At 38.7% G+C, this 22,180-nt stretch overlaps 1 protein-coding gene and 1 long non-coding RNA gene across 3 annotated transcripts; both read left to right on the top strand.

Annotated features, from left to right (window-relative positions):
- Positions 1 to 206: 206 nt before the first annotated feature.
- LOC124878469 lies at positions 207 to 3,666 on the top strand. Its single transcript, XR_007040784.1, has 2 exons — positions 207 to 603; positions 3,316 to 3,666. It is a non-coding gene; the product is annotated as an uncharacterized LOC124878469 (long non-coding RNA).
- Positions 3,667 to 7,499: 3,833 nt separating this feature from the next.
- On the top strand, positions 7,500 to 21,269 carry ppp2r2aa (protein phosphatase 2, regulatory subunit B, alpha a). Of its 2 annotated transcripts, none has more exons than XM_047381097.1 (10): positions 7,500 to 7,909; positions 8,241 to 8,318; positions 9,868 to 9,965; positions 12,473 to 12,638; positions 12,816 to 12,928; positions 13,089 to 13,266; positions 14,254 to 14,418; positions 15,207 to 15,376; positions 16,274 to 16,365; positions 16,637 to 21,269. In XM_047381097.1, exons 1-10 carry the CDS (start codon positions 7,882 to 7,884, stop codon positions 16,914 to 16,916), a joined length of 1,368 nt encoding a protein of 455 aa, XP_047237053.1. In that variant the 5' UTR covers positions 7,500 to 7,881; the 3' UTR covers positions 16,917 to 21,269. The 2 variants fall into 2 exon arrangements, with proteins under 2 accessions (XP_047237053.1, XP_047237054.1); XM_047381098.1 differs by having other exon boundaries at positions 7,500 to 7,888.
- Positions 21,270 to 22,180: the final 911 nt, after the last annotated feature.

Genomic DNA, 22,180 nt, shown 5'->3' on the forward strand with positions numbered 1-22,180 from the left:
TTTTTTTAAAGACAGTCAGCAGTGGTCCTGCCCTCCGAAGAAGCAATTAGCACAGTAACAGGCCTCCTGATCAGCCGATAATAGTCCTGCGCTGTCTGGAGAGCTCAGCCCACAGCAGCCCATGATTTGACAGCGCAGGACACTGATTTAATTAGGAGGCCATTTGCTCCATGTTCCGGTAGAGGATAACTGTGCTGCAGGAGGGTGTTTGATATCTGTATCAGTCAATACCTTCTCTAGCCTTGCACTGTACACCAAAGGAGACCTGCTGAGAGATATTTCTGGAAAACTCTTGTTGAGTCAATGTTCATTTTCTTTTTGTTGATTGGCTTAAAGGCTTGAAAGCTGCTTTGGTAGATTTGTTTTTCTGACATTCCCAAAATCTTGCACTTCTCTTTCTTCGAGGAGCAGGTGCAGAGAAGACTTAAACTGCTATTAGATCAATCCTGGGAGATTTAGATGTGTGTGATCAGTTTTTGCTTTTGGCTCCTCCTCTGCTTTAAGGGCTCGAAACGCACAATGTTACACACATTTACTTGAACTTCAGAAGAGACACGAGTCCCAACATCTGATCAGCTTTTGTCCTGTTATAGTGACATCAAGGTAGGATTTTTTTTGCTACACGAATTTAACCTTTGACTTTTTATGGATGCATATTTAAATGTTTCAATTATTTTACAGCACTGTTATTGAGTTGATTAATACTGACTATCGTGTATTTTATTCCTAATTTAACAGTTCATGTGAGCTTGGGTGTGACTTATTGAACTACAAATATTTATATGTGATTTCGGTATTACTGCAAAGGCTCAGTATTTGGCAGTGTTTGTTTTTGTTCCTACGACTATCTGAAAAGAAGAAGACATGAACGGTGCTCAACACCGTTTACTGCACACAAACAAAGCACATCAATGGGACCCACTTAGGGCAATTTGAACATAAATTATTAACCACACTTTGAGCCTGAGTGAAACATAAGGTAGCTTAAAACTATTTTATTTTATGCTTTACGTGAAAAATGTTTCCAAGAACTTTTATCACATAGGGAACATTGCCAGAGTTGGACCTTTTCTTTCTCTGTCCAATGCAGAGATGTTAATACATGCCTTTGTTCCTCTGCCTCTTACTTAATAAAAATAATCTAGCTTCTCTACAGTCAGAACGTTGGTGAAGCCCAGAAAGAGAGCTCACATTACTCATGTTTTCAAGTCTCTGAGTTGGCTGTCTGTATGTCTAAGAATTGGTGATTTAAAAAAATCATAGCTCCACATATTTACCAGATCTGCTTTTATCACACAAGCCATCCAGATTCCTCACGTTTTTCAGTGTCTTCCTACTTTCAGATCTTTAAACCTGCAGTGAGGTAGCATTTCTTAGTACATTTCTCACCTGTGGAATAGCCTTTCTGAAGACCCGAGGGAAGCTGAGATTATTTATGTCATTAAACCAAACATAATACAGAACCTTTTTGTTTGATTTATTGCAAAATTATAGCAAACAAGATTTATTTTTTATTTTTATTTGAATCTTAAGTTCATTGTTTCCATAGTTTTATCACAGGTTTAAACAATTAAGCCCAAAATAATTTGTCTCTGAAGACTTGAAAATGATTTCTATCAAACCAAGCGGTTTGTTTCTGACACGAAAGGAAGCAGGCATCTCTGAAAAAATTCAAAAAAGATTCTTTTGTTTATACTCACATTAAAATAAAAATTGCATGTTCATTTTTTTAAACATACCTTTTACAATACAAATTTGATTGGCTTTACAGGAATCAAACCTTCCTAATAATTACTGACCAGCTTTTTGTATGGTTCCACTGGTATTTGTCACGATTATGTTTTTTGCCAGAAGCTCCAGGCCTTTGAGTTTGGAAAGCCTCCTTACCATCTCCCTAATATTTAGCTGCCTCCACAGAGTCTCAGATTCACCAGGCTGGGCCACACTGAAAATGTTCATAATACTTTCAATCAGATGAAACATGTTGGTAAAATCAAAAGGTTACTTTAAATCTAAATTGGTCATTGGCACAATTAATTTTGAATAATTTTGAATGATAGCTTCTGCCAATGATTTGCTGCATCATAATTTGACTCTACAATTTCAGCTATCTTTGTTGTGTTTTTTGAAGTTGTGGCTCAGAAACTACAGATGAACTCTTGTTCAACAATAAATAAAGGGGTCATTTCGAAGCTTTTTATGGACCCACAGCTTCACCAAAGGGTAGTTTAGAACAAACAATTAACATAATAGTCATGTTTTTGGACTGTGGGAGGATGCTAGTGTACCCAGCGAGAATCCAAGTATGCAAGGTGAGAAAACGCAAGCTCCACATTGAAAGATCCCAGGCCGGGATTTGAACCCACAACCTTCTTGCTGCAAGACAACACAGCTAACAGTTGTGGATCCCAGTGACAAATCAGGTTTTTAAAATTGAGCTGTGGCTCTTAAACTAAGCATGAGTTTAGGGGGTTTACATACCAAACAAATATCACAAACTGTGCATTAAAGATTCCTCAAATTTGGACAATTTGAGAAATCTGACCATTATTGATTTTGAATTGATTTAAATTTGTTCAGATGCCAAAAAAACGGAGAAACCACTCGGTACCTAACTGCCGAAGCAGAACTTCAGCCTCATTTCAAGATCTGTCGAACACACACAAACAATGCAAATGTTTTGTACTGAAATGTCCAGAGTACTATACAGCAATATAGAAGGTTGTTGGAAGGTTGTTGTCACTACTTAAGTGTGCAAACAATGCCGAGCAAACACTATGTATTAAAATCATTATCATTACACAAAACAGTATCAGGATCAAATCTGTTTGCCTAAAGGGTAAAGAAATGAGAGGAATATATTATGAAATATATTTATTCTTAGAATCACAAAATTAACACTTATTAACATTGATATGGCATCAAGTCACTAAAAGTCTGTGAAATTAAAAGATAACTTAGTTAATACTAATCTAGCATGAGGGTATGTTCACCTTTCTTGGTCAGAATATTGAAGTGTACATCTTTGTAGTATTTTCAAGGTCAGTTTGTGTGCATTTCTTAATGCTACAGTTATCAAAATTGTCCAAAATATCCAAACGTTTGAGTCTGAAAAAGTAGAAGAAATGTGTAGGAACCCTGTGTATTGTATATTTCTCATGGTCATCGTGTTTTCCGGTAAATTAATTGAAATGCTCTTACTGTTAGTTCTGTTTTATTCTTTGTTTTTTATGTGTTGTGATCTCCCTGATTTCCCGTGATCCTTTAATCCTTATTTTTTATTATTATAAAATATGACAGTTGTTTGTGTTGTAGAATGGATCAAGATGAGAACATCAAGCCCCTGGATGTGGAGCCCCTGTTTATGCGCTTCCTCCGGACACTGAAAGAACTGCTCAAATTTGTTCTCTTCAGCTACACTGTGCTGTTCGGCGCTCTGCTCCTGGCCAGGTGGACCACTTACTTTATAGTGGGAAAGTAAAAGGAGTCGAAGAATAGGCATTTTCTTGGATTTAGAGCTGAGGCTGATTAAACCAACCCTGCTAGAATTAAATCCTTGATGCGACAACGTCAAGGATTTGTGATATATTCTCACCCTCTCTCTGATTTTCACTGTTTTTGTGTGCTTTTTGAAGAAAAAATAAAAAAAGGGCACTTAGAGGATGATTAAAATGTGTGATTATTGGTGCTGAGATTATATTCGCAATCTATAATGTTTGCATTGCAACACAGCCACAAAGGATCCCATTGAACCTGTTTATACAGTTGTCAACAGTGTATATTTTTAATACATAAAAGTTGTTTTTTTTTATTAGGTCTGACAAAAACAGCAACGTCAAAGAAATGGTTTCTGAACTCAAAATGTTTTTGTGATATTCTGGTAAAGTGAAAGCTGGTTCGACTGCATACAACATTAAATCACACTATGAACAGATATGGTACCTTTCAAGCAAAGCATCATTTTTTTTTAATCTAATTTTGATCTTTATATAGAATATAATGTGGAGGACCCATTTTTATTTGCTGTACTTTAAAAACAGGAGTGGCACCTAGAAATATTTTTATTAGAATCTATTTAAATTTTGGTTAATTTGTCTTCATTATATATATATATATATATATATATACACTGCTCAAAAAAATAAAGGGAACACTTAAACAACACAATATAACTCCAAGTAAATCAAACTTCAGTGAAATCAAAATGTCCACTTAGGAAGCAACACTGATTGACAATCAATTTCACATCCTGTTGTACAAATGGAATAGACAACAGGGGGAAATCTTTGGCGATAAGCAAGACACTCAATAAAGGAGTGGTTCTGCAGGTGGGGACCACAGACCATTTCTCAGTACCTATGCTTTCTGGCTGATGTTTTGGTCACTTTTGAATGTTGGTGGTGCTTTCGCACTCGTGGTAGCATGAGACGGACTCTACAACCCACACAAGTGGCTCAGGTAGTGCAGCTCATCCAGGATGGCACATCAATGCGAGCTGTGGCAAGAAGGTTTGCTGTGTCTGTCAGCGTAGTGTCCAGAGCCTGGAGGCGCTACCAGGAGACAGGCCAGTACACCAGGAGACGTGGAGGAGGCCGTAGGAGGGCAACAACCCAGCAGCAGGACCGCTACCTCTGCCTTTGTGCAGGATGCTTGGCATTTGTCAGAGAACACCAGAATTGGCAAATCCGTCACTGGCGTCCTGTGCTCTTCACAGATGAAAGCAGGTTCACACTGAACACATGTGACAGACGTGACAGAGTCTGGAGACACCGTGGAGAGCGATCTACTGACTGCAACATCCTTCAGCATGACCGGTTTGGCAGTGGGTCAGTAATGGTGTGGGGTGGCATTTCTTTGGAGGGCAGCATGGCCCTCCATGTGCTCGCCAGAGGTAGCCTGACTGCCATTAGGTACCGAGATGAGATCCTCAGACCCCTTGTGAGACCATATGCTGGTGCGGTTGGCCCTGGGTTCCTCCTAATGCAGGACAATGCTAGACTTCATATGGCTGGAGTGTGTCAGCAGTTCCTGCAAGATGAAGACATTGAAGCTATGGACTGGCCCGCCTGTTCCCCAGACCTGAATCTGATTGAGCACATCTGGGACATCATGTCTCGCTCCATCCACCAACGTCACGTTGTACCACAGACTGTCCAGGAGTTGGCGGATGTTTTAGTCCAGGTCTGGGAGGAGATCCCTCAGGAGACCATCCATCGTCTCATCAGGAGCATGTCCAGGCGTTGTAGGGAGGTCATACAGACACGTGGAGGTCACACACAATACTGAGCCTCATTTTGACTTGTTTTAATGACATTACATTAAAGTTGGATCAGCCTGTAGTGTGCTTTTCCACTTTAATTTTGTGTGTGACTCCAAATCCAGGCCTCCATTGGTTAATAAATTTGATTTCCATTGATGATTTTTGTGGGATTTTGTTGTCAGCACATTCAACTTTGTACAGAACAAAGTATTCAATGAGAATATTTCATTCATGCAGATCTAGAATGTGTTATTTGAGTGTTCCCTTTATTTTTGAGCAGTGTATGTGTATATACTTCCCTCACAGCCAAAGTTGTGATTATTTTAGGAAAGTTAAAGTTTTAAAAGTCACATTTATGTTAATATCTCAAATTGAAATTAGGAGGCATCAATATGAGGCAGGGCCAAACATGGAAGCGACAGCACTATCCATGTGGTAATCCTACATTCTTCTATACCTTTCTAAATTTACACAGTCCGGGATTATTCGGGGTACCATGTCATGTGCTGGTGTTGGTCCACTGCGTTTCATTAAGTCAAAAGTGAGTGCTGATGTCAACTAGGAAGTTTCAGACCACTCGCTGCTTTATAGAGATGCTGTCATTTCCCAGCATGACTTGGCTCCCACCCATACTGTGAACACCTGCTTTAATGACCATGGTGTTATTGTTCTCGACTTTAATCCCATGGAGAATCTGTGAAGTATGGTCAAGAGGAAGATGAGAGGCATCAGACCCAACCATGCAGGTGAGAATCAAAACAGCCAAAACACCCCACCAGTGTCACAAGCCTCATTGATGCCGTAACGATGCCAAAGTATTGAGTGGGTATACTGTCTCCTGTAATTTATTCAGATGCACCTGTACTTCAAAATAAGACATGCTTTAATTTTTTTTTGTTATCATATACAATGACCAGAAGGTTTATCTCAGCGAAGTGGATAATGACCTGGTAATGTTTCCTTTCCCAGGAAAACATGTTATTCTTAATAAGTCTATCCTGTGATGTTTCTTCAATGAACAGTTGAAACATTATCCTGGTCTATTGATTCTTGCAGAAACAACCATTGCTTTCAATATGGGCACCATTCAATGACGTCAGCATTACCAACTGCTTGTTTTGTATGCTATTACTGCATCATTTCATAACTTCCCTTCATAATAAAAAATGGATTGTCCACCAACATTTTCATCCATGCAACAATGTTTTTTCCACTCTAATTTCACTCAACAAATAAAAACCAACCTTCAGTTGCGAAGATCTTACAATAAGAAATAGTTTTTTTTCATAAACTGACAGGTTGCACAGTAACAGTAGAGTATTTTTAACTTTTTCTTAAAAGTTAAGTAGACTTTACTGAACATGCTATATAGTAATCATTGATTTTCAGTTTTTCCTGTGTATAAATATGATAAGACACAATGGCCATTTCTTTTAGCCACTGGCTACTTGGCTGAAAAAGGATCCATATTTATGTTGCCACCATTTTTAGTAGGTATACAAGGTTGAGCATTTTCTGTCCTAGCATCACACATGTAAAAATGTAAAGATTTATAAACTGTTGGTAATTTACAATTAACTGTGTGTTTGGTCAGATAAGAGTGAGATTTAGCATTTGAGCAACAAACACTCCATGTGAGTCTGGTATAAAATTAAGGATGGAAATATGGAAAAGTACCCCACGTCCACTGTTAAATATGGTGGGGTATTTGTTTTGCTGTGGGCCTGTCTCTCTTGGTTCTCACTTGGCTCTCGTGCTGTTGGGGGTTCTAGAGAGATCGTGCAAAGAGGAATGATCAATGATCCCTCCCTCTAGATGCTCCAACCTTGAGCATTTAGAAAGAAAACTATTTGCTTTTTACTTAGTAAAAAGGGGTTTTTACTAAGTGTTTAATAGCAGAGGTACCCCTTGTAATTTAATTGAACAGTTTCTATATAGCTCTATCTATCTAAATAGATCTATCTATAGATCTATATATATATATATACATATATATATATATCTATATACATATATATATATATATATCTATATATAAGCTAATCAAATATAAATCACAAAACTTTACATGGGAGTTTTCTGGTTCTAGTGAGTACACCAGGTTGGCTCGATTTTCTCAACTGAATAAAACACAAAGGCGGGGTTCATGCGTGAGATTGTTTGAAAAAAAAAAAAAACGTTTTATTTTTTTCTTACAAAATGTTTAAATGATAATAAAAAACTAATCGTAGTTTTCGTTAAAAATGTAATCTTGAGTGGGGGACCCGTCGCTTAAACTTCGGATTGAAATGAATGGAGCGCCGTGTGCTCTCCAATTCCAGCCGAGCGCCGCCCGCGAAGCGCCATTTTGAAAGTGTAAAGCCTGGAGGAGGTAGATGCGAGGGAAATCTCAAAGTGGAGTGCAAAGTCTGCAAACCAGTACTGGACGCTGTGCGTTGGAGTTTCCTTGTTAAAAAAGTAGCTTTGCGTTTTAAGTGCCTGTTATACCGAGGGCATTTTGGAGTTAGTAACAGCTTCAATCTTCCACTGGTCCTCGGTCAGAACCACCCCGACCGACCCGGGTCAGCAACACTGCTATAGTCCACGGCCTGAACCTGTTACAGAGAGCCCAGTCTATCACCATGGCAGGTAAAAGAAAACTGTCAGAACGTACGTATGAGCTATTCTTACTAATCATCATGCTTAATAGCACATATGGTGTTTTAGTCTTCCTCTGTTGTGGTTAACCAGAGCAGGAAGCTAACTAGCAAGCTAGGATACTGCGAGATTCCTGTGTGAATTCCTTACAGCTTGAAAGTCAGCAAACCAAACATATCCCAACTTCTTGTATAGGTTGATTTTCTCCCACAGTTACAATGTGCAGTCTGTATGAAGCCAACCATGACCTTGCTGTCGCAGTGCGCTACATTAGCTTTTAGCTGTTCAGAGTGTGCTGCCTTTGGCGGTGGTGTATCAAAACTTGGGTTCGTGTTGTGTGCAGGGCCCGGTGGTGGGAGCAGCGATGTGCAATGGTGCTTCTCTCAAGTCAAAGGAGCGATGGATGATGATGTGGCTGAAGGTAAGTACATTTACGCATTATTAAATCTGAATATGCTTCCTGGTTGGCTCCCTGTACATGCATGCGTGCAAGTAACTGTACTTTTTGTTTGAGTTATGTAAATAAAATCTCGGCCCATTTCTAACCCCATGTAATACCCATGTTTTCCTCCTAAAGTGCTTCAGTCATTTTGTATTAGTTTATTATTCTTTGTTGCACCGATGGATGCGGCTAACCTTTCCATTTGATGCTTTCTTTAAAACCGCAGGATTACATCTTTAAAAGCCTAATTTGTGCCATTTCCTGTTCAGATTGACTTTATTGTATAAAGGGTGGTAGTAGTATTACAATTCAAAGAAAAGGAAAATGATTGGTTGGTTTAGGTACACTCTGGAGCCCTGGTTATTTACGTATTTTCAATAATTATGAAGATAAATGGTCATAAACGTGCTCAATTCCCTAAATTGTAATTTTTCTAAAAGCAAATCTGCATTTTACCCTGTTTTTGTTTATTTTAGTGCTGAGCTGTGCTTCGAGCAACTCACTGGACATATGCAACAGAAGGCCATTGATAAGATCATTACAACTCAAAGTGACAATCTGCTAGTAAATATTTATTGGAGTTATATAAACATATTTCCTTACTAGGGGTAGATTAGTAGAAAATTAATAAATGGCCAATTGTCTAATCAGGTACAAAATGGCCCCGTCGAGTGTAAATGTCCTAAATCTACACGATCCATTTTTTTGTGTATCTAAGAGATCCAGATATATAGTTTAGAGTTTAAAATTTTTGATCCTGTCTGCATGCTTTTAATGCTTCGCCAGGTTACTTTCTACAGATTGATGCTATTTTAAGACTTCTTTTCAATGTAGGTTCAGCGTCTTTTGTCACTCTTCATCATCTTTAATGCAAACAACAAAAGAAGTGCTTGTATGTGTGTGCACAGTACTTAACCACCAAAGGATGCAGAATTGTTTATAGTAAGCTGTAACTAATAAAAAGTACATGTGAGAGCTTCTCATTGTGTCACTGCAACGCGGCACGCACTACACAGATGCTGCAGCTGTAGGTATTTAAACCCTGCAAAGATCCTTCTTCCTCTGCCAGCCTCTTTTTGTTTTACACAATGGTTTTGCATGGGGCCAGGTCGTATCTGGCACTTGGTGTGCTGCAGTGGAGCGACCCCATTGTCCCCATTGAGGGTTTCTCTAGCACATACTAGTGCCCGTCTCTATGGGTATGAATTGTTGGATCGTTGAGTTTGTTGAGAAAGCTTGTTTTCAAGTGCTGCATTGTTACAGATGGAAAGTCAGTTGTGTTCAGTGTACACCGATTTATTAAAACCCATAGTGCGTCATCTCTCTGTTGTGACTTTACCATGCTTGATTTAGTTGACGGACGTACAATACCTTCAGTGCTGTTGAGTAATTCTATACTTTTGAGTAACAAAAGAAAAGCCTCACAAAAGTTTTAAATTCTGTCTGTAATTAACGATACATTGCTAATTCAGTCTCTAACACTACAGTTTTATTTGGTTGTTTTAAATTATTCTAACTACTTTTACAGCTGACATCATATCTACTGTTGAATTCAATCACACGGGGGAGCTTCTCGCCACGGGGGACAAAGGAGGTCGTGTTGTCATCTTTCAGCAGGAGCCAGAGGTACGTAATTCGTTTATAGTGACTCACAAAGGTATTCTTATCCCTTGAACTTTTCTGCAGTTCCTCTTTACAACCACAAATGCCAACGTGCCTTTATTGAGGTTTATGTTGAAGACCATCACAAAGTAGTGCATATTCGTGAGGTGGAAGCACAATGATACACGATTTTCAATGTTTGTTTTTTTACAAGTAAAAATCTGAAAGGTGTGTTGTGCATGTATATTAGGCTTAGTCAACACATTTTAGAACTTTAGATCTTTCACAAGTTTTTTTTTGTTTCTACCATTTTTGCACATCTAGACCCTGACATTTCTACATATTTTTGCCAAATCTTTGCAAAATAGTTCAGTTGGACTTATTGCATCTGTTAACAAATTTTTGCCCATGACTAGATTTAGATCTCATCTTTTGCTGGGTCATTTGAACACACAGTAGCAGTTATTATAATAATAACACATTTATTTATAAAGCTGTTTTAGTCTAAGTACAAAGTGGTAAAGATCAGATGGGTAGACATAAAATTGACAAAGCAACATGGAATCTAATCAAAATCCAATCAATAAAAGTAACAAAAGACGATCAAAATGTAGTTACAACGTGGATAGAAATGCTGAACGTTTAAAGCCTGTAGATCATTTTAAGTCAATTGGTTCTTTGGTTTGACTTAAACACAAGTAAACATGCTTTTCTGATTTCTAGAGTTTGACTGCTCCATAGTGTTGGTTTTGTGAATCTTTACAACATTCAACAGATACCTACCCTGGGAGCACAGGGTTTGCCCCTGCAGTTATCTCTTTTGCCCCATTCCCATGGGCTCCACTTTGGCTGGTTCCACTCCATTCAGCCCGTTTTGCAACAATTTTTAGTATTGGCTTTTCCGCCCCGTACTGGCTTGCTTGGTCCCTGCTCGTCAGCAGGTCTCATCGGGGTTAATCAGGGCCAAAATGTGAGGTGAACGGAATGCTGTTCACTGATTGGCCATGAGTGTTGTCAGTCGTATGTCAGCGGCACTAGAAAGTGTTAGGTAGCGCAGAGAATGAGAACCCACAGAAAAGTGCCAGGAAGAGCTCAAAAAACAAAAGGGCAGCAGCAAAAAATATGATGGACCACAATGGCTGGAGCGTGTCAAACCTGAAAGCCGTTGTGATGATTCAAAATCACGGACGCCATTTTTGCCCATCGTCTTGTGATTTTTGGACAGGAGGATGGTCTGGAGTCCGCAACCTCACCGTTTTAAGAGGACATGATGTGCAACGGTCAGTGTTTATTTTATTTTCCACAGCACACGACGCCTTCAGCCTTCAATGGAAACACTACAGGTTTTATGCCGAGTGGAGCCGTGTGGTGCTGGAATCTTGAATGGAAAAGAGTCATATCTACTTTAGTTTTCCCAACAACTCGAACCAGAATCTCTGCTGAGGAAAACTATTCCAGCAGGATGATGTTGGCACCATGTTTCACTATGGGGATGATGTGTTCTAGGTAATGTATGGCGTTACTTTCTGACCACACAGATGTTTTCTCCTGAGCTGTGAATCTCTGCAACTCTTCCAGAGGTACCACAAGCCTCCAGGCTTCTTCTCATATTAATGTTACCCTTGCTCAGCCTTTTAGTTTTGGTGGACAGCCATGTTTTGGTTGGTTTACAGTTGTGCCCCTCCATTGTTTCCATTTTCAGTTAATGTCCTGAACTGCAAAAAGAAAACTCGATTTACTGGTCCATCTATTAGTATAGTTAATATTCCCCCTAGACACCCCCCTTTGGAGGTTTTCTGGCCACATCCCACTAGGAGGAGACCAAAGGAAAACCCAGCGCTCTCTGGATGGACTGTCCATCCCGTCTGACTTGGGTTTGCTTTGGGATCCCCCAGAAGAAGCTGGAGGATGTTGCTGGGTAGAAGGATGTCTGGACCTGATGCCCCCGCGACCCAATCTCAGATCACTGGAGGACAGAGGGATGGACAGACGCTCCATGAAATGTTTTTTTATAAAATAATCCTGTATTAAACCTCTCCACAACTTCTTCCCGGACCTGTCTGCTTTGTGCCTTGGTCTTTGTGTTGCTGTTTTTCTACAATTGTTCTTAAACAAACCTCTGACTGCTTCAAAGAAGTGCTGTATTTATACTGGGGTTAAATTACACACAAATTAACCATGTTAACTTATTCAACTTCTGACTCTTAATTGATTTAACTGTATATTATTTAGCCTTGACAGAGTATGGATGAATCAGAATTTTACTTGTAAAAAATATGCACTGCTTTGAGTTGGTCTATCCCAGAAGGCACAATAAAATACATTGAACTTTGCAGTTATGTGACAAAATGTGAAAAACAATAGTTTTGCAAGGCACTGTTAATAACCGATCTGTAGCAGAAACTTCTTCCTTAATTTCAAATTAATATGGAGCTAAAAATCAGATGGAAAACAAAAAACTGCTTTTTTCTCAGTGTTTCCTTTCATAATGTCGTTTGAACTTGAGTCACTTATGGTCTGTTCTCATATAGAGTAAGAATCAGCCTCAGTGCAGAGGAGAGTACAACGTTTATAGCACCTTCCAGAGCCACGAGCCTGAGTTCGACTACCTGAAAAGTCTTGAGATTGAAGAGAAGATCAACAAGATTCGATGGTTACCTCAAAAGAATGCAGCACAGTTCCTTTTGTCCACAAATGGTTTGTAAATCAATTGATTTGGATCTGTTTAGCAGGTTAAAGTTTCTGATGTTTTCCTGTTTCACTCCAGATGTTTTCAGCTGCCTGAGAGAGTCAGTATAAGTCAAGTCATGCTAATATTTGTACAGTTTCTTCTGTCTCTGAATGTGGCTGATATCTACTCTTCGTTCCTGGCAGATAAAACCATCAAGCTGTGGAAAATTAGTGAGCGCGACAAGAGACCAGAGGGCTACAATTTGAAGGAAGAAGATGGGCGATACAGAGATCCCAATACTGTCACAACACTACGGGTGTGTAGTAGCTGTACTCTGATATATACTTCTATAACATTACTGCTAGAAGTAGGGTGTATTGTGTTTGGGATGTACGGTCACTTGTAAAGTAAAGGAATATATGGTTTCCATATAAAATGCATTGCTTTCCTTGCAGTAAAGTTTCCCGTTTCTCCAGGTACCGGTGTTGAGGCCCATGGACCTGATGGTGGAGGCCAGCCCCAGACGAGTGTTTGCAAACGCTCACACGTACCATATCAACTCCATATCAGTCAACAGTGACCATGAGACCTATCTGTCTGCAGATGACCTGCGCATAAACCTCTGGCATCTGGAGATCACTGATCGCAGCTTTAGTATCCTTTTGGTTTTCAATATTTCTGTTTTTCATGTAAGCAACGAGGAATTCTCTAATCAGGACATTTCATAACTGCTCCCAAGTGACGACATTTGGAGAGAGGCTTTTGCTTCTGTTTTTTGACGCTGAAGTCTGATATGACTACCTGGCTTTTTACCCCAACCAGAGTTTCTACAGGATGTTGTTAACATGCTGCTCCAACTCAGCTGAGACCCCTGAGATGCAAATAGCTTTCTCATTTGTTTCTAAAGAGGTGTGACTCGATACACAGAGCTGCAGTTTTGAAAAACACTTCCAGCTTATGTTGTCATGTGGAGCGTTGTTCAGACAGGCTAGGATAATGCTATCATGTTTTTTGTTTTGGTAGGACTTGTCGGTAGTTTGGATATTCAAGTGTGGTTCTGTCCAAGGCTAGTAACAAGTTACTCTATTGAATAACCCCTTGATTCATATTTTAATCAGATATATACCTGCTACATCAGGCATTTTGAATTTTTGTTTCTTAAAATTCACTAATTAAATACACAATAAGAGCTGTGCAATCAGAGCTGTGCATGCTCATACACTCTCATATCCCGACCCACCGTCTACAATTAATAATTAGCCCACCATTGTTAAAAAAAAAAAAATCATCGTTTAATTAGCCTTATTCAGGTCTATAAATTGATCGACACCTAGGTTTGAATCGGGATCCTTTATAGCAATAGAGAAACTGCTACTATTGAGAATAGTCAATCGTACAAATTTAGAGATTTGTGTGTTTAATGATAGGGTTTTTTTTTTTCTTTTTAAAATAATTTTTTTTATCGACAGAAAAAACAGAAAAAAAGTGTATGCTGTCAGACTTGAACCTGAGTGTCATATTTCAAATCGTCACCAATAAAACATGATGCAGTTGCAGTAGTAGAAGATTTGTACGTTTTAAGCCATCTTGTTTCTTCGCTTGCAGTAGCTGTGATTTTGGGCCTTAACCTCTGCTTCTGAGATATTGTTGACATAAAGCCAGCCAATATGGAGGAGCTGACGGAAGTCATCACGGCTGCAGAGTTCCACCCCGACCAGTGTAACACTTTTGTTTACAGCAGCAGCAAGGGAACCATCCGCCTGTGTGATATGAGGGCATCAGCACTGTGTGACCAGCATACCAAAAGTAAGTCACTTGCAATTGTTACGTGTCGGCTACAGTTGATAAAGCTAAAGAAATGCTGAATAAGATGATTTTGTTGTTGGGCTGAAAAACACTGCCTTAGTGCCTTACAGGAGCCAAACAAATATATATATTCTTTTAATATATACTGTAATTTTCTAAAAGTTCTGTTGTATGTTTTTAGTTACTAGACTGTGAAAATCAAATCAGCTTATTTAGGGTTAAATTGGTAGCATGAACAAAGAACACTGCAAAGAAATAGTCTTAAATTGTTAGAAATATGTAAATTGTTCAAATCTTGTGGTGCTAGGCTGTTGCCCATCGTAATGTAAGGACATGCATAAGAAGCATAATGAATTTTATATTTTTTCATAACTAAATAGCATACATAATAAAGTGCTGGATCATGGATCTACTTACATCTGTAATGTTTGGTGTCCTACATCAAAGAGTTCTTCAGAGTTTTTGATTTTCCAATAAGTTGAGATAATAAATATTTGTTTTTGCTTGTTTTTTTTTTAAACTGATGCAACATAGTGGATAAAAACTGAAGTTATGTCTACACCAGGCAGGCAGAGCCACCGCTGGTTTTCATAAGAGAAAATAACACTTGTTGTAGGTCAGTTAAAAAGGTCAGTTAAAACCCGGTATTTGGTGGTAAATAAACCAACAAGACATGTACTTAACTGATAGTAAATTTTGCTGTTATTCAATTGTGGCTTCTACTCCATTAAGTCTTATTGTACAGGAAGGATAACCTCTTAACATGCATTCTTTTTTTTAATCTGAAGTGTTTGAGGAGCCAGAAGATCCGAACAACCGTTCATTCTTTTCCGAAATCATCTCATCCATCTCCGATGTCAAGTTCAGCCACAGCGGACGCTACATGATGACGCGAGACTATCTGTCTGTCAAAATTTGGGACCTGAACATGGAATCCCGACCAGTAGAGACGTATCAGGTTTGTCGCTAAAAGCTGTTTTGTTTGGTAGAGATTCACAGATCAAAGATTTGTGGCCAATTTCAGAGTTTAGCTTTTTGTAAAGATTTGACCTGACACTGATTCTAGCCATACAGATTTCTCTGTAATTCAACACCTTTCAAGTTTTTCTTCTCCAGCCCTCCGGTGTGAGCTGTCACTCATATGTATTCATATTGGTTGCAGCAGCAAAGTCACATTGTGTGTGGGAGAAGAGTTGCTCTTAAACACGGTTTCACTAATTTAAAACGACAAAATGGTTGGTGGTTGAGAATTGAAATCGTCTTTAGTATTTTAAGTTTGTAATCCAGCATGTTGAGGACTACTAAATGTAAACAGTGGTGTCTTTGGGCATTCTCCAGAGAACGTAGATCCTCTTCTAAATTCAGAGGTTTCCAGAAGCCTGCCGTTATTTCCAAATCCAGTATGTTTTACTACAGACAGAGCTTGAAAGCTCACAAAAAGAAGAGCGTCTTTGTATGCTGTTGTTTGCTGTTTGTATAGTGTACTGTCGAAGAATATATTTGTGCTTCTGACATCATTTTTAAACGTCTCACTGATCCTAAAGTTGGCTAACTTTGAGTGTTCTTTCTGCAGTAATTGTGTACACATCTAATATGTTTTGTTAGCACAACCATGTAGCAGTTAGGTAGGATTTATTCCTTTATTGAAAAATGATTGGGATATTTCATTTCTAATCTGCTGATCCAAGATCAGGTCTGATAAACCTTAAAATCTGATAAATCTATTCACCAACTGATTTCTCTGTGAATCTCTACCTGTTGAGTATTTCTTTTTTTTTTTTTTTTTACAAAAAAAACCTGCCGTTTTCACTTTTGCTTCAGTTAATTTGAGCTACTCACTGTTCTATTTTACCAGGTGCACGAATACCTCAGGAGTAAGTTGTGTTCACTTTACGAGAATGACTGCATTTTCGACAAGTTTGAATGCTGCTGGAATGGCAACGACAGGTTAGTATCTGTTTTCATAAAAGCAGTTCTCGGAAATAAAGTTTATCTGTTACAACTGTTAAAATAATTTTACCTGCTCTTTTTGACAAGAGATGCAAAAAATAATGCATAATGCCCTGATATCTTGGGAGGACACACCACTGACCCAGAAACTTTAGCCTTATCTTTGGTGCTGTTATCTGCTCTAGCTTTTCCCTGGATTATGGTTGAGATTTTGTACTAAAACCGACGCCTAAACAGATGCTCACATGATTACGTCTTCTTTCCACAGCGTTGTGATGACTGGTTCCTACAACAACTTCTTCAGGATGTTTGACAGGGACTACCGACAGGACGTAACCTTCGAGGCGTCGCGGGAAAACAGCAAGCCGCGATCGGTCCTGAAGCCACGCAAAATAAGCACAGGTGGGAAGCGCAAAAAGGATGAGATCAGTGTAGACAGTCTGGACTTTAACAAGAAGATCCTGCACACTGCCTGGCATCCGCTGGACAACATCATAGCCGTGGCCACCACCAACAATCTGTACATATTCCAAGATAAACTGAACTAAAGTTCGTTGACCCACTCAGATCCCAATTTCTTCTTAAGCCCTTTTGCTTTCAGATAAATAAAAAAAAACAGCATCCGTCTTAGGCCAAGCCCCTAAAACTTGATCAAATCAGTCCTTTTGATTATGTGAGAAGATTTACTTTGTAAATGGTGCCATACATCCAGCAAGGCCATAAACAAAAAAGCGTCTCCGGCCCTGTCCACACGGAGAAAGTCTTAGGTGTATCTGTAAAAGTATTCTGTCGTTAAGGTGTTGCGTCCACATGGATCCGTCATTTTTTTAAACCTGGTTAGTGAGGGAAAATATTTCAAAATGCTGGTTCCATGTTACTGTGTGTACATGCGAAACGCATCTTTTCTGAAGCCATGACATCGTAGCTCCAACCCGCATGCCTCTATAATGCTGTGTTTACCTCACATGAGTTGTCTGTGTCAGCGCCACCAATGGGCCCGGCATACATACTACAGTGTTTTCACTGGTGCTTAGACTCGTGGGCGCACGTTTTCTTTTGTTTTTTTTCTACATCGGTTTTGACACGATACCGTTTTCGTCTCCGTGTGGACAAGGTCATAGTTGGTTTCCTCCATTAGGAGCACTCCATCCAGCTTCCATTTCTAACTCCACTACATCCCAAACTAAAGGGAAAAATACGCTTTATCATTTGTTCGTGCCATATTCACATGATTCATTTGTGTGTTATCGCTACTAGTTGGCTTTTTGTAGCTGTAGTGTTTCTTCTTGATTTTGTCTTTTCTCACAAATTTAATTTTTGTACTGCCATGATACATTAATACAAGCTGTCAACACTCCTCTTTACCCGATGTACTGTTTGATTATACAGTTAAAGGACTAATCTGCCATCTCATTGTTTAGCTCTTTTTCTAAAAACTGTTGATAATTATCAAAGTTAACACAAAGTACAAATATTTCTGAAATCTTTTTTTTTTTTTTTTTTTTGTTTTACTTCGAAGGAGCTGCTTGTTTACATTCATCTCCCTTCTGTAGGGAAACCTGGGCATGATTTTACATCGCTTTAACACATCATTTCAAGAGTTTTAGCCATTTAAGTATAGGATACATCCTATGGACAACTTCTTCCATTCATTCAAGAATACTCTTAAAGTGGTCTGTGGTTCAAGTTTATTGCTCTCCACTCTCATCCAAGCGTTCCCATATCAGTAACAGAGAGAGCCATATGTCCATGGTGTTTTTATTCACTCAGGTTAAGGGTCAGCTCTAGAAAAAATGCGTGTAAAACCAAAGTGAATGACAGGTTTTCTTACAGAAGTGGGTTTTTTTTTTTTTCCCACTGTAATTCTGCTGTAGTTGAGTTTGTAGTAAATGGAAGTAGGAGAAATGTTCCCTTTTCTACAGTGTCAGTTTGTTGTAGTACCTGTTTTCACGTCAGCTCTCGAACTGTTTGATTTCACTTTACCCCGGCCAGGTTTCACGTGCCTAACGGAGCATCCTTACTCAATGTGTTGAGTATTGCATGGATAGATGAAGCTGCAGCTCTCAACCACACAAACTGTAGAAAGTTTCACTGGAGATGCACCAATCTGGCTTTTCCTATTAGCCGGTGTGACCTGCTATTACAGATTTTGGTTGACTTTAATTTTGAATTTTTTTCCCTTAGGGAAAAAGAAATGTCCAGCAGGTTTATTGATAGAGGTAGTAGTTCTCAATCCAATCTAACATGAAGGGCATCACAGTACATGCTGTTGGTTGATGTAATATTTAAAACATCTCTAATGTTTAATATAAGTTTACCACTATTTTGATTGAAGATCAGATGCGAAAACATTTTAGAAAGAAACGCTCTTCGAAGAAGTTTGGATATTGCTCTAACTTATTTGATGCGATCTGATGCGGTCCTCTGAAAAGCAGATTAAATGAATGCAGGCCTTTTCCTAACTGTTAGGTCTTACCGAATAGTTAAAATAATGCCAATCTCACACTACCGTAATTAGCCCGATGGGATTTGGCTGATCTTGCCAAAGTATCCAGTCTGAAGTTGAAGCTCTCTTGCAGACAAAGTGCGACCGATCCAGCGGTTCGCCCTTGCTGTTGCATGGGCAGCCATGCTTAACTCAGGACGAAACCTGTGTGTTATAGGCCATAATGATGCCCTGAGCCCCATTTGTACTCTCGTGCGGTTTGTGGCATTAAAACGTTGTGCTGCTCCCAACTTACCTACAGTGTATGTTGTGCTGTTGCAAAAAATTGCTTATCATCTGCGTCTAGGTTTTATTTGTAGATTTTTCTGATTTTTCTATATATAAAACGTTTTGTACTGTACCTGATTAAAGAAGAATTGCGACTATAGCTGATTTATTTTTGTATAAATTAAGGCAATATCATTACAGTCTAATCACTTTAGTTTCTTTACCCATCTGCCTGAGGCTGACAGTACAGGCAGGTCATTTGAAAGTCAGGTTTCCTTTTGCTTTTTAGCCATTATAGCAGGTAGATACTTTAAAGGAGTGCATCAAGTTTAAAGCGGGGTGCCCAAAGAGAAGTGTTTTCAGGTCTCAGTACCTCCTACTTGATGATGAGTACCATAACTGTATTCTTGCCAACTAGGTTTTTTCTGTCTAACTTATTTAGAAGGTTCAGCCAGTGAGAACTTGAGTTCATGTGAATCTTAATATTCAGTTTATGTGCCATAGTTTTGCTTGAACATTTTTTTTTTGTCTGAGAAAGACTACACTGAAACGGCATTTTCATCCTCTGAGGCTAGTCAGATCAGTTGACTACGTCGAGTGATGATTGTTGATCTATGATCTCTTTTCCGTTCATGATTCCAGCACCGCCCGGCTCCACTCCGCTCTACTCTGTCGCTCTTGAGCTCCTACCTGTACTGCAGTTTGTGGTTAAAATCCATGGCTTTTTATTCTCTTCGCTACCTCAGCGATCATTTTGTCATACGGTTCACCACGCTCAGAGCCAATCAGCGAACAGCTGTCTGTTCAGGTCACGTTCTGACAAGCAGGGACCAAGAAAGCCAGTACCGGGCTGGGAAGCCAGTAATAGAAACTGGCCGAGTGGAGTGGAGCCGGCCAAAGTAGAGCCCATGGAAAAGGGGCAGATTGGCTCTCCTATACAGAATTATTTAAAAAGAATATGTGAAGCACTTCATGTGCAGCTTGACATTGGAGAGGAGGGTCACCAGTTTAAGCTATAGCTCCATGTGTTGCCTATTCTTGCTCACAGTCATATTTTGTTGGAAACTTGGTGGAACTGTGGTGACACATTTTCTGTAAACAGTCAAAATGTCATGAAGAAGGTACAGGTTATCTTTTGCACTTCATAAACAATACATGTATGTCTTTAAAACAAGGCACTGAGATTCTTCGTCCACTGGATCAGATCATGTGAAAGTGAATATGTCACTCCGTTCTCAGTATGATTTTTTATTCTTAACTACTGTTGAGTTCTAGTCTCTCAGGGTTCTGAGTTGTGTCTTTTGATAAAGGATAAGTTTCTAGTATTTTTTTATTTTGTGCAACATTTTATTTGTAATGCAAAACTTTGATTTTTTTGGTCTGTTTTTCTGGATAATGAACCTTTTGTATTGCAACTCCTTTCTTCCATTTATTGAGCAAATCTCCATCTTTCCATCTTGTTTTGAAATAAAAAAGTGGTATAACATTTTAGAGCATAATAATACATAAAGGAACTGCTTATCAATACAAACTGGTATTGTTTTGAATAATTAATAAACAATCATTTTCATTACTCTCCCTACATTGTCTTCACACTAGCCGTCATTCGAAGCTATAATATTAACAACACAGATGTTCACAAGAACCCTGTTGCCTTTTTTTATAGTATTACGAATAAATAAGATTATCATCTACATTTGGAAAAACCTTCTGGTGCACCCAGTTGACTGCTCAGGGGAATCTTCTGCTGCTTTGTCCCAAACCTTACACCTGTCAAGAAAATAGATTTTTCAGAACTGAAACAAAAACGTTCATATTTTGCTGTAAATCACCATTTTTTTTTTTTTCCATAAATGACTTTGATACACAGCCCCAGTGTTAGGTAGACTTGCCCAATGTGCATATTAATTGTGCTAGATTGGAGTTAAAATATTGTATTCACTTGCAGGAGCATTAAAATGTGTATCACAAGGATGGTAAAACAGAATGCACTTTGTTTCTTTTCTGTGAATTACATTAACTTTGTTATTTTAAGGGGATGAAGAGTTTTGGTGATCTGCTTGGGAATAACTACATATGGTTCACTGTACAGCATTGTTTGTAAGATGGAATAAGGTACAGTTTAGATAAGATGTAATAAAGAATTTCAAATTTGAATTCATAATTAAATTACTGTACTACTTTGTTACTGTTTGTAAATTTTTTTGGGAACTAAATCTTTCACAATTTAATTTCCATTTGAATCAAACAGGATATTTCATAGTAGGCCATTAATATTATACACCCAGCTTTAATTACTTTCTTTACAATGAATAACGCTTTGCAAAGATATTCATACCCCTTAAACCTTTTTGGCATTTTGTCACATTAAAACCAGTGGTTTCAATGTATTTTATTGGGATATAAACTTCATAGAAAGTAGTGCACATGTAGAGATTGACATTTTTCCCCATTCTTCTCTGTAAAATAATTCAAGTTCAGTCAAATTGTATTAAAAATGTCTGTGAACATTAGGTTTCAAGTCACATTTTTAGCTTCACCCATCAACTCTAACCAGCCTCCTTTGCACTGTTAAAGAAAAGCATTCCACAGCATGATACTGCAGCCACCATGGGTTGCTGCTTATGACTTCAGACGTTCATGAGATCATCTTATCATGTTCTTAGCTCATGACATTTGAGTCCATACAGCCTCACCCCTGAGGCCCTCACAAAACAGCTGTATTCATACAATGATTAAATTACACACAGGCGGACTCGACTAATTAGATGACATCTGAGAGATTTGGTTTTACTGGATTTAATTCCCAGGTATCAGAGAAATGGAGGCTGAATCCAAAGAATGTAAGCCCCATTTTTCATTTGTAAGAGATTTTACAAGGAGTTCATCCTTTTTCGTGTACCTCATAGTAAAAGGCTACACTATCACATAAAATAGAAATATAATATATCGAAGTGCAGTTGTGATGTGAAAAAGTTAAAGGGGTTTGAATAATTTTGCAAGACACTATTATCATCAATTAGATGTGTGATCAAAATGAGTAACGCCAATCCCCATTATCAGTCATCAAACCGCTCATCAGACTGCAACATCTAAATT

This window comes from Girardinichthys multiradiatus, chromosome 12, assembly GCF_021462225.1.
Source record: "Girardinichthys multiradiatus isolate DD_20200921_A chromosome 12, DD_fGirMul_XY1, whole genome shotgun sequence".
NCBI lineage: Eukaryota > Metazoa > Chordata > Actinopteri > Cyprinodontiformes > Goodeidae > Girardinichthys > Girardinichthys multiradiatus.

Bases quoted from the DNA above. Each gene is read 5' to 3' on its own strand.
- ppp2r2aa (XM_047381097.1), top strand. From the start codon at position 7,882: ATGGCAGGTAAAAGAAAACTGTCAGAAC. The intron at 8,319-9,867 runs GTAAGTACATTT...CTACTTTTACAG, and splicing joins GGATGATGATGTGGCTGAAG to CTGACATCATATCTACTGTT. The intron at 12,929-13,088 runs GTGTGTAGTAGC...CCGTTTCTCCAG, and splicing joins ATACTGTCACAACACTACGG to GTACCGGTGTTGAGGCCCAT.